Source organism: Dendropsophus ebraccatus, chromosome 4 (assembly GCF_027789765.1).
Source record: "Dendropsophus ebraccatus isolate aDenEbr1 chromosome 4, aDenEbr1.pat, whole genome shotgun sequence".
Lineage (NCBI taxonomy): Eukaryota > Metazoa > Chordata > Amphibia > Anura > Hylidae > Dendropsophus > Dendropsophus ebraccatus.
The window spans coordinates 166,447,600-166,459,830 of NC_091457.1; the positions used below are offsets into that span (position 1 = coordinate 166,447,600).

Genomic DNA, 12,231 nt, shown 5'->3' on the forward strand with positions numbered 1-12,231 from the left:
TGGCCCCTAGGGGCCCAGGCATCGCAATACAGCCACCTCATCAGGAGCATGCCCGGGCCTTGTAGGGAGACAATTGGCCACCTCATCAGGAGCATGCCCAGGCCTTGTAGGGAGGTTATACAGACACCTCATCAGGAGCATGCCCGGGCCTTGTAGGGGGGTCATACACCTCATCAGGAGCATGCCCGGGCCTTGTAGGGAGGTCATACAGTCACCTCATTAGGAGCATGCCCGGGCCTTATAGGGAGGTCATACAGACACCTCATCAGGAGCATGCCTGGGCCTTGTAGGGAGGTCATACACCTCATCAGGAGCATGCCCGGGCCTTGTAGGGAGGTCATACAGCCATCTCATCAGGAGCATGCCCGGGCCTTGTAGGGAGGTCATACACCTCATCAGGAGCATGCCCGGGCCTTGTAGGGAGGTCATACAGCCACCTCATCAGGAGCATGCCCGGGCCTTGTAGGGAGGTCATACAGTCACCTCATTAGGAGCATGCCCGGGCCTTGTAGGGAGGTCATACAGACACCTCATCAGGAGCATGCCCGGGCCTTGTAGGGAGGTCATACAGACACCTCATCAGGAGCATGCCCGGGCCTTGTAGGGAGGTCATACAGACACCTCATCAGGAGCATGCCCGGGCCTTGTAGGGAGGTCATACAGGCACGCGGAGGCCACACTCAATAGATATATTTATGTATTGTGGCGGCTTCACTATTACAGGGGGAGTTCACCAAAATATTTTTTATTTTAAATCAGCTGGTGCCAGTTGTAATTTACTTCTGTCAAAAAAAAAAAAAATCTCCAGTACTTGTCATGCAGGAAGCAGAGCAACTGAGCTGCAAAACCCACATCCAACCTGAAGACAGGAGAGGCACTGTGTCGGGAAGCAAGTTCCTGTGTGTTTGTGAGCCTAGAGAACCCTTTTATCGTGATCGGTCATTATGGGCCCCGGTTACAGGTGGATTGTGTAGGGCCCCAAATTATCAATCTCTCCCGACTTTCCAGGAGGCAAAAAGAGGAGTGAAAATGATTGATTGTCACATGATGCATTTGATGTCAACATAAAGGAAATCGCCCGCGATAAATCCTCCCCCAGTGCCGAGCGAAGATGCAGAATAAACACTCAGATATTTTCAGTAATTCTGCACCAAGTGTTAGAAACAATTCCTTTCCTTTTATTATTACAATCTGACACCGAGGCCAAAGAAGCTTATTATCCCCCATCATAGGAAGCCGAAGCAGCTGCCCCCTCCCCCGGCCCAGACGCCCGTAGATACGTCTGTGGGAATAAGGGACAGTCTGGGAAGCGCCTGGAACTCCTGCAGAACATTCTCAGGCTGCAGTGCTCTGTGTGGCCACATGGGGCGCCGGGGTGATTGGCTTTGGATAAAATCCAATTTATTTATTTGTTTTTTAAGTGAAATGCTTAATGCTGAGGTCTTTGTGTTTATCTTCAGGAACTCGGCGGAGGAGAGGGAAAGGTCCATATATATATATATATATATATATATATATATATATCCATCCATATTCACACAGTCAGTGCCTGGATTTATCATGCCCCTTCAGCCTGGACCGTCTGGCCAAGGCCTAAACCTACCAGTGATAGGGAACCTTCCTCCCTCCAGCTGATGCAGAACTACAATTCCCATCATGCCCGCATCTCTGAAGCTTTAGGTTTAGGCCTCAGGCACACTGTTCAGGTTGTTGCTGAAGCTTTTCCTGTAATAAGTAATTCAGGACAAGGAAATGTGACGGCCGCCTGGAAATGGAAGATTCTCGGACACAGTCATAGTGCGGCTAATGGCCTGATTCAGCCGATATCGTTTGGTGAAATAGAACGATCATCCAATGATCGTGTCATCGGCTGATCGTTCATTTAGGACCAGACCTAAAATCATCGTTCCCCCACCGCGCATCGCTACGGTTGAATAGCGGTGCGCGGCGGGCGGGCGACCGACCGACGATTTCAGCAGCATCATACATTACCTGTTAGGTCTTCTCGGCGCTGTCTTCATCCCCAGGTCCCGCGCGCTCTGGCTTCAGAATGGCCGGTCAGCTGACGGATCGCTCAGCCAATCACAGGCCGGGCCCCCCGCGGCCTGTGATTGGCTGAGTGGCCTGTCAGCTGACCGGCCATTCTGAAGACAGCGCCGAGAACACCTGACAGGTAATGTATGATGTTGCAAAGACATCGGTAACGATGTCCCTGCAGCCCTCGCTCACTGATCATCGGGCCGTGGAATAGGCCCAGTAAACGAGCGGCGATCTAGCAGATCGCCGCTCGTTTACATTGGTGATCGGGCCCTCCTCGGCCCGTGGAATAGGATCCTTATTCTCCTATAGTACAGGAGCAATCACAGGATGAGATACGGCAGCTACACTCGTGTTTTCTCGCCCTTTGCCACAATGCAGATCCGGCCTCAGCCCGTCCTTCATTCCCACAATAACAGGATACAGTAAAACCAACACAAATATAACAGAAGACAGCACAGGAAATAAAACCTTGATCACGTTCTCTAGCGCCTCCTATACCAATCTATCATGTCTGCAGCCTAACGCCAGGCCATGTGGTGCTTGATGGAACAATATAGAGCAGGCATGGGGAACCATTGGCCCTCCAGCTGCTGCAAAACTACAGCTCTAAAGCTAAGGCTGTCCAGGCATGATGGGAGTTGTAGTTCTGCAGCAGCTGGAGGCCTGAGTGTGACACCTGTGATATAGAGGGATTCATATAAGTTCACACTTTTCTATTCACAAAGTAACAAAATTATCAGAAGTGACAACAAAATAACACAGTGACATTACAGCGGGGGATGTAGGATGGTGAGACTGAGGGGCCTATCACCCAGGGCAAGTGCTGCTGCCACCCTGTAAACCAGCGATCAGCCAGTCTACAGATCAGAGCCTGATTACACATTGCAGTACTGCAATGAAACTCCCGTGTGTATATACAGCCTAATACCTTACCTAAGATCATGTGACCAGGCTTTGCTGGCATATGCCAGGGGACAGCGTCATCAGAAAATGACTTATGTATACAATACCATTTTTATGTTAAACAGATTTTTTAAGAATTTTTGGTGACATTTTTTCTAATTCCTCATTTGATCCTGCAGTTTTCATTCTCAGCTGAGACTTCCTGTTGTGTCTGTGGTGATAAGAGGAGGCTGCAGTAAAGTGATCTGTACAGCATTGCAGCATCATGTGACACCAGTAGATAGAGGAGACAATAGCAGCTCCCTGTGGAATGACCTCTTCACAGGTCACAGAGCATGCTAATTAATGTCTCACATTTATCTCAAAGGGAGTCTGTCTATTGTCCTCTATGTCCATTGCTTGCTGTAAAGCATGTCACTAAATGCTGTTAAGAAAAGCCCAGGCAAAATGGCCGCCCCCATCCCAATGTACAAATAGGGAAATTTAAAAAAATTAAAAAAGTCAGAAAATAGAAACAGATTAGAAAAAAAGAAAAGAAAAAAAAAGTTTCATATTTGATTCTAATCACCGCGCTGCAATACCAGGGCTCCAGATGGCGACCAAAATGGTCGCCAATGCGACTGACCTTTTGCAAATGGCGCCCAGATTTATTAATCTGGGCGCCATTTGCGACTGGCCCCGGCGGCAGCGCGCTGTCTCTTTAAGATGCGCGGCTGATGCGCGGCTGCCGGGGGTGTCCCGTCCTATCCCCGGCAGCGCGGCGCATCAGTGAGCTGCCTGGGGCCCTGACTTCCGGCACAGGAAGCGCGCGTCAGAGACGCTTCCTGTGTCAGAAGTCACAGCCCCGGCGTACAGGGAGCTCACTGACGCGCCGCGCTGCCGGGGATAGGACGGGACACCCCGGGCAGCCGCGCATCAGCCGGGGACAGAAGAAGAAGAGGATCGCCGGGGGAGCGGGTTGTCAGGTGAGTTTGTGTGTTTGTTTTTTTTAAATACTGCTTAGCATAGAGGAGAGGGGGGGGCATCTATAATGGGGGGAAGAGAAGGGGGGCATCTATAATGGGGGGAGAAGAGGGGGCATCTGTAATGGGGGGAGAAGAGGGGGCATCTATAATGGGGGGGAGAAGAGGGGGCATCTATAATGGGGGGGAGAAGAGGGGGCATCTATAATGGGGGGGAGAAGAGGGGGCATCTATAATGGGGGGGAGAAGAGGGGGCATCTATAAGGGGAGGGGGTATCTATAAGGGGGGGAGAGGGGGCATCTATAATGGGGGGGAGGAGGGGGCATCTATAATGGGGGGGGGGGAGAGGGGGCATCTATAATGGGGGGGAGGAGGGGGCATCTATAATGGGGGTAGAGGGGGTCATCCATAAGGGGAGGGGGTATCTATAAGGGGGGGAGAAGAGGGGGCATCTATAATGGGGGGGGGAGAGGGGGCATCTATAATGGGGGGGAGAGGGGGCCATCTATAAGAGGAGGGGGGTCATCTATAAGGGGGGGTCATCTATAAGGGGGGGAGAAGAGGGGGCATCTATAATGGGGGGGGGGAGAGGGGGCATCTATAAGGGGAGGGGGTATCTATAAGGGGGGGGGGAGAGGGGGCATCTATAATGGGGGGGAGGAGGGGGCATCTATAATGGGGGTAGAGAGGGGGCATCTATAAGGGGAGGGGGCCATCTATAAGTGTAAGGCAAACTGGCTGCAGACACTGGGAGATAGATATATGCACAATTATTATTATCAGGGCCCCTCAGGTGTCTGTATTGTAGGGGGTCACTTGCATTAGTCACTAGGTGAGAGATATATCTATCTATATACACATCTTGTGGGGGGTCACTATGGCTGCAGTCAGAAGTCTAGCTCAGTATGTATAGACTGTTGCAAGCTTTTAAAGGGAACCTGTCTCCCCCGGTGACGGGGTGACAGGCTCCCAATCCCCGTTAGAACCCCCTATACTCACCTCATCGCGTCGGGTCCCGCTTCTGAAGATGGTCGGGTCACGGAGATCTCAGCCGCTGGACTCTCCCGTCATTCTCTATGAGTGTTGGACTCATCTCTCAGCGCACGCCGGGCTGCAGTGGCTGAGATCTCCGTGACCCGACCATCTTCAGAAGCGGGGTGAAGATGAGGTGAGTATAGGGGGCTCTAACGGGGGGTTGGGAGCCTGTCACCCCGGTACGGGGGTCGAGAGGTTCCCTTTAAGTTCAAGTTCAGAAGAGTAAGCCTCATTAGAAGGCTAGCCAAGTGAAGCTGAAGTACTGAGTCAGACTGTATATGGTTGTCAAGTTGCAAGTTTCCATGTTGAACGTTTTCAAACTAAGAAAAGAGAGGATCTAAAGGAGGAGGAGGCTGCCGCGGCCTCTGCACACAGTAAGTCCCAAGTAACATAACATTAATTTTACATGGTTTAAAATGTTGGCGACCAAATATTCTATTTGGCGCCTAAATTTTTCAGGTTAGGAGCCAATGGCTCCCAGGTAAATTTTTTAGTCTGGAGCCCTGAATACCAGAGTCAGCCTGACGGTAAGAGGCGCTGTTTTTGGAGGACAGGAGCCATGCTTTTCTAGCCTCAGAAAACAGTTTAAGTTTCTTTATTTTTTTATAAATTTACGGCTACTCTGAAAAGGACGGAGCCGCAATAGATGTAAAGATTCTTCTCCCCTCTGTGTGACCAGTATTTCATCCACATGTATTAGGACCATTGCCGGTCTCTGCACCGCACTATGATAGACGGCCGGAGGGGAACAATAACGGGGACATATAAGGCTTAATATACCCACCCCCTCCTTAGGATTGTGGGGACTACTACCCCCAGCAAGGACTGACCCATGACTGATCAGGCAGATTTTGACGCCACAGCGTATAAAACGTTCAGCGTTAGTTATAATTGTTACATCTTTGGGCGGCTTTAATCGATATCGATCAGATTCCAACAATTTCCTTCATTTTGTCCAGAGAATCCAAACTAGAAGATCTTTATAAAAGTGGTTATATTACATTCCTGGTATACAGCGGGTGATGGGTGACGCCCCAGGTCCGGCTGCAGCCGTCCTGCCCATATAGGCACAGGTAACGGTCTGGAGCCAGCAGCCCAACACAGATACAACCATCAGGATTTAAAGGGGTTAGTCACTAAAATGTTTTACCTTCAAATCAATTGGTCCAAGCAAGTGGCAGAGATTTGTAATTTACTTCTATTAAAAAAAAAATACAAATCTCCAGTCTTCCAGTACTTATCAGCTGCTGTATGTCCTGCGGGAAGTGGTGTATTCTCTCCAGTCTGACACAGTGCTCTCTGCTGCCACCTCTGTCCATGTCAGGAACTGTCCAGAGCAGGAAAGGTTTTCTATGGGGATTTGCTGCTGCTCTGGACAGTTCCTGACATGGACAGAGGTGGCAGCAGAGAGCACTGTGTCACATTGTAAACAATACACCACTTCCTGCAGGACATCCAGCAGCTGATAAGTACTGTAAGACTGGAGATTTTTAAATAAAAGTAAAGTACAAATCTCTGCCACTTGCTTTGACCAGTTAATTTAAAGATTTTTTTTGCTGAACTACCCCTTTAAGCTAAAATGTTACAAATCTACAATCAAAGCATAAAAATACAAAACTCTGATATAAAGCCCCAGTGCTCAGTCCTGTTCGTTCTCGGCTCAGTTCCTCGCAGGTGTAAAGTTGAGTCACGGTCGGCTTTTCCGCTTCTCCTCGAATAGACTCTTGAGCATGTAGACCTGGAGCACGGACACCACCACCATCACCACCAGGTTCACCGTGGACCAGAAGTTGACCCGGTCGTAGTTGCTCTCCTGAATGTTACGGTCTCTGGCCTCGAAGGCTTTCAGCAGAGTCTGGATGTGGCTGCTCTTCCCTAATCTCGCCTTCACGCTATTGATGGTTTCCTGGTGAGAAAACAGAAAGGAAACGTCATCGACCATTGGAGGAGACAATACTTGTTATAAGGGGACTGATCCTCACTAGTTTATATACAGATCATTAAGCAGCATGTGTGTTCCCAGGCACTCCCCCTCCCATCTGCATAGACTGATCCCTGATCTGCTACAAGTCACAACCAGTGAAGAGAAGTTGCTGCTGAGGTGGATGACCGTTTAATGGGGAGAGGCGATAACAGGAAAAGGAAGCATTTTTATCAGATAAGATATATTACAACATTTCTTTTGTTTACCTGTATTGCTCTATGCAAAGGTTGTAGACTATTTAAAGGGAATCTGTCACTAGGTTTATGGTGACTTAAAGGGGTTAACCAGCTAAGAGCTTAAAAAAAAAAAAAAAAAAAAAAAAAAGCATTTTGGGCAGTCTGTCTTTCTAGCTGCTGCCATTCCTGAGTTATAAGTTTTTATAAAAGCGAGTCTATACGTAAGATGGCGCCGGACAGGAAACTACACATTTCCCATCATGCATCTCCCTGATTGGTCCGTTTGTGCACCCGCCCCCTTTGCTTTCTTTCCTGCCCACTGCTGTTATTACTATTACACAATAAACACCTCACCCCAATACGTATTCCATACTAGCTGATAATGTAGCAGAGCTGCTGCCAGCATGGTGTAGCTATGTGCTGCATAACGGGCATTTGTCTACCGGGGGTGGGGGGTGTAGTGAAGGTTTAGATCTCTGCTTGCTGACTGTGAATGAAAACATTCTAGTTCCATCCAGACTCGAAGAACATCTATAACACTTACAATATACAGAGCTGAGACACAAAGACAGATACATACGCCTGCATTCACTGACAGCAAGTAGAGATAGAGCTATAACTTTTCATATTACAGAAAACTAGGGACACATGTAAGTCTATGGAAGCAGCACAGGTGCATGAAGATGGTGCAGATGTTGTTGTGGTCATATTTTTATAATGATCCCACAACCCCGGGATTTCACCCTATTGTCTGTGTGCTTTCCAATTGTTGAATACACTTACACTCATATAGGATGTTCAGAGGGAACCCCCCCCCCAAAAAACTAATATATATATATATATATATATATATATAATATATATATATATAATCTCCCCCACATACAGTTTTTAAGTTACCACATCAGTGTCATCTCCTGGGGGTCGGGTTAATAAGTCAACAGACAGCTAACATGTCCTGTGTCAACAAAAGGGAGGGGGAAGAGGGAGCAGTTTGTCAGAGTGGACCCAGAGAGGATGACTTTAGACATTCTGAGTGGGTAAACATGAGAAAAAAAACAGAGAAAGGATGGAAGATAGGTTATTTGTGTGTATTAGACATAGGGTGGTACTAGGAAGGGGGATTGTTGTTACCCGGATAACCCCTTTTGAATGATGGCAGCATAAACTAGTGAGAGAAATGCTGCACAGATCGGAGTGTCCCTTTATTTACAGTCTTCATCCTGATATGCAGGAGAATCCGTTGATATCCACTGTTGATTTATATAAAGTTTGTTGAAAGTCTATGGCCAGATTATTGGGTCACATAAGCAAAGCAGCCGAGAGTTACAGATTTGGAAAAAGAAAGTTGCAAAATTAAAGCAGAGAGCAGCACAAAGGTCATCGGGAGATAAGCGGTCGGCTCTGGAAGGTTCCCGGTGACGCCCGGCTCTGTTGACTTTGTTATAATTGGGTGAAGTCCTAAACTCTCTGTAAACCTATAAATGTTCTATAGGGATGAATGTCGGCTGATTATTATGGAGGAACGCCGCTCACAGAGGCCGAATACCCTGGACTCCGGCCAGCTGCCCAAAAGGCTCAGATAACCTAAGTGACTCATAATCTATGTGACTCATTCACTGTGCCCAAGAGAACCAGTAGGATGGTTCTTTATAACTCTAGATGTACAAATCCACATCCCTATGCAGCTCTACAGCCCCCCCATGCCCCTCTATAGCCCCATACACCTCAATAGCCCCCCATAGCCCTATACACCTCAATAGCCCCTCATGCACACACACATGTCCTCCATAGCCCCGCACCTCCATAGCCCTATACATATACACATCCCCATGCACCTCCATAGCCCCATACACCTCAATAGCCCCCATTAGCCCCAATACACCTCAATAGCCCCCCATAGCCCCAATACACCTCAATAGCCCCCCATAGCCCCATACACCATAGGACTGCACCTCCATAGCCCCATACATATACACGTCCCCATGCACCTCCATAGCCCCATATACCTCAATAGCCCCCCATAGCCCCATACACCTCAATAGCCCCAATACACCTCAATAGCCCCCCATAGCCCCAATACACCTCAATAGCCCCCCATGCACACACACACGTCCCCATTCACCTCCCCCGTTGTAATAAGATGCAAATGATTCTGTATACATTATGTTACAGGCCGACTCTAATGTAAAGCACAGTAGACGCCTCAACAGGACATACTTGGCACACAGCAATACAAGTCTATGGATATGTTCAGTGTATATAATAGGTGCGTTTGCCAGTATGTAACAGCAAACACAAGGAGCAGCGTCATTTCTGGGTGTTATATATCCTGCAGAAATACTGGACACACAGGAGAGGAGATCCTGCCCCCTATATCTCTATACACTGCACACACAGGAGAGGAGATCCTGCCCCCTATATCTCTATACACTGCACACACAGGAGAGGAGATCCTGCCCCCTATATCTCTATACACTGCACACACAGGAGAGGAGATCCTGCCCCCTATATCTCTATACACTGGACACAGGAGAGGAGATCATGCCCCCTATATCTCTATACACTGCACACACAGGAGAGAAGATCCTACCCCCTATATCTCTATACACTGCACACACAGGAGAGGGGATCCTGCCCCCTATATCTCTATACACTGCACACAGGAGAGGAGATTCTGCCCCCTATATCTCTATACACTGCACACACAGGAGAGGAGATCCTGCCCCCTATATCTCTATACACTGCACACAGGAGAGGAGATCCTGCTCCCCTATATCACTATACACTGCACACAGGAGAGGAGATCCTGCCCCCTATATCTCTATACACTGGACACACAGGAGAGAAGATCCTGCTCCCCTATATCTCTATACACTGCACACACAGGAGAGGAGATCCTGCTCCCCTATATCTCTATACACTGCACACACAGGAGAGGGGATCCGGCCCCCCCTATATCTCTATACACTGCACACACAGGAGAGGAGATCCTGCCCCCTATATCTCTATACACTGCATACACAGGAGAGGAGATCCTGCCCCCTATATCTCTATACACTGCACACACAGGAGAGGAGATCCTGCCCCCTATATCTCTATACACTGGACACACAGGAGAGGGGATCCTGCTCCCCTATATCTCTATACACTGCACACACAGGAGAGGGGATCCGGACCCCCCTATATCTCTATACACTGGACACACAGGAGAGGAGATCCTGCCCCCTATATCTCTATACACTGGACACACAGGAGAGGAGATCCTGCTCCCTATATCTCTATACACTGGACACACAGGAGAGGAGATCCTGCCCCCTATATCTCTATACACTGCACACACAGGAGAGGGGATCCTATATGCCCCCCTATATCTTAGTACTACAACCTCAAAAGCATCAGCATGAAGGAGATTATAGAGCAGTACTGAGCAGTGTAAGCTGTGATACCACTTACTAGAACATTCTGAAGCTTCACTTTGTGTCTCTGCCTCAGCTACCTCCCCTCCCCCCTTTCTCCATAAGTTTTACAACGGCCGGAGGGCTTAGGTTTCCCCGTCACTGGTGTATATGGACACTGAACAGTCTCTGCTTTATGGAACCCCATTCCCATACATAATGTAGACGGGACTGACCAGTATGTCCTCCAGCTTCATGTCCAGGAGGTCGGTGCCCACCACGTAGTTCTTCCAGTCCTCCTGCCCTCCAGCTTCTTCATTCATATGATCCAAGATCAGCTCAAAGAAGACGACTTTCTCCGACATCCGGCTGAAGGTGTTATCGAAGCAGAAGCGGTAATCCCCGTCCACAGTCTCCAACCTGCGGCGAGAGGAAACGTCAGCAACATCCGCGGCAAGAGCAAATCCCCGGCGGCAGTTCCCGGAGTCTCAGGTCACTTACGTGTGAACACCGTCCGACTGCCGCTGCTCCGACAGCAGGAGATCCCCGTTAGGAGCAAAAAGGTAGAAGTCGACATCTAGACTGGCGCCATCTAGAACCTGGAGGTAAAGAACGTACAGAACACAATGAGGTCACGTAACCCCTACATATGTGAGGAGCAGCGGCCGACCACACAAGACGTTACACGGACCCTGGAGATGTAGACTAGGTGTGGAGTCGTGTGCAGTACTCTCTCTTATACATGGAATACCCAATCCCCATCCACAATCAATAAAATCACAACCAATCATATGTACTATAGGCGGAGTTACTATATATCTAATTTATAGAATTTATTACATAATGTCCATTCTCCATGCGGGGATTATACATCACACATTTCTTCTACCAGCTAATGATCTGCGATTCATGGTCCCGTCAGGAGATCCCCGCCCGGCGGCCACCCGCGGTCCCGTCAGGAGATCCCCGCCCGGCGGCCACCCGCGGTCCCGTCAGGAGATCCGCGCCCGGCGGCCACCCGCGGTCCCGTCAGGAGATCCCCGCCCGGCGGCCACCCGCGATACCCGTCAGGAGATCCCCGCCCGGCGGCCACCCGTGGTCCCGTCAGGAGATCCCCGCCCGGCGGCCACCCGCGGTCCCGTCAGGAGATCCCCGCCCGGCGGCCACCCGCGGTCCCGTCAGGAGATCCCCGCCCGGCGGCCATCCATGCCGCACTCCTGAGTTCCCTTGTAAACAAAGCCAACGTGGCTGCGCTAGACTGTCACACTGATTGGAGCAGTCTGTATCCATGGAAACCATGTGTGACACTACTTCTCATAGCTCTTTAAGACATGAGTCCGGCTGTACAGGTTCCTTACTTTCGCCTCTCGGGATGTGTCCATGACGACCAACACTTAATCCTCCAATTCTTCCCCCTTCATTCAGGATGTTACAGTTTCTTCCCGGCTCATTACACCCTATAGGGTCACACCCAGGCCCAAAGTGTTCAATTCCACAGCAGCCCCTCCGGACGTATTAAACCGCACCCTGCAGTATTCATACTCAGATTTCACAGATGCACCATCGGTAGACGGAGATTCGTGGCGATTCCTCTAACGTTCCGCTAGCGCGCTGGGCTGGATCCGCTGGGCAGGATCTCCTGACGGGACCAAGGATGGCGGCTGGGCAGGATCTCCTGACGGGACCAAGGATGGCGGCTGGGCAGGATCTCCTGACGGGACCATGGATGGCC

General features: G+C 49.7%; 1 protein-coding gene across 1 annotated transcript in view; it reads right to left on the reverse strand.

Annotated features, from left to right (window-relative positions):
- Positions 1–6,509: 6,509 nt before the first annotated feature.
- Positions 6,510–12,231, reverse strand: part of TMED5 (transmembrane p24 trafficking protein 5) — a 12,718-nt gene continuing 6,996 nt past the window's right edge. Inside the window, exons 2-4 of the mRNA XM_069967699.1 lie at positions 11,001–11,098; positions 10,736–10,919; positions 6,510–6,847 (exon numbers count right to left, since the gene is read on the reverse strand). Of these exons, the coding sequence (XP_069823800.1) occupies positions 6,629–6,847; positions 10,736–10,919; positions 11,001–11,098 (501 nt within the window). The 3' untranslated portion in view covers positions 6,510–6,628. The remainder of the gene's footprint in view (positions 6,848–10,735; positions 10,920–11,000; positions 11,099–12,231) is intronic.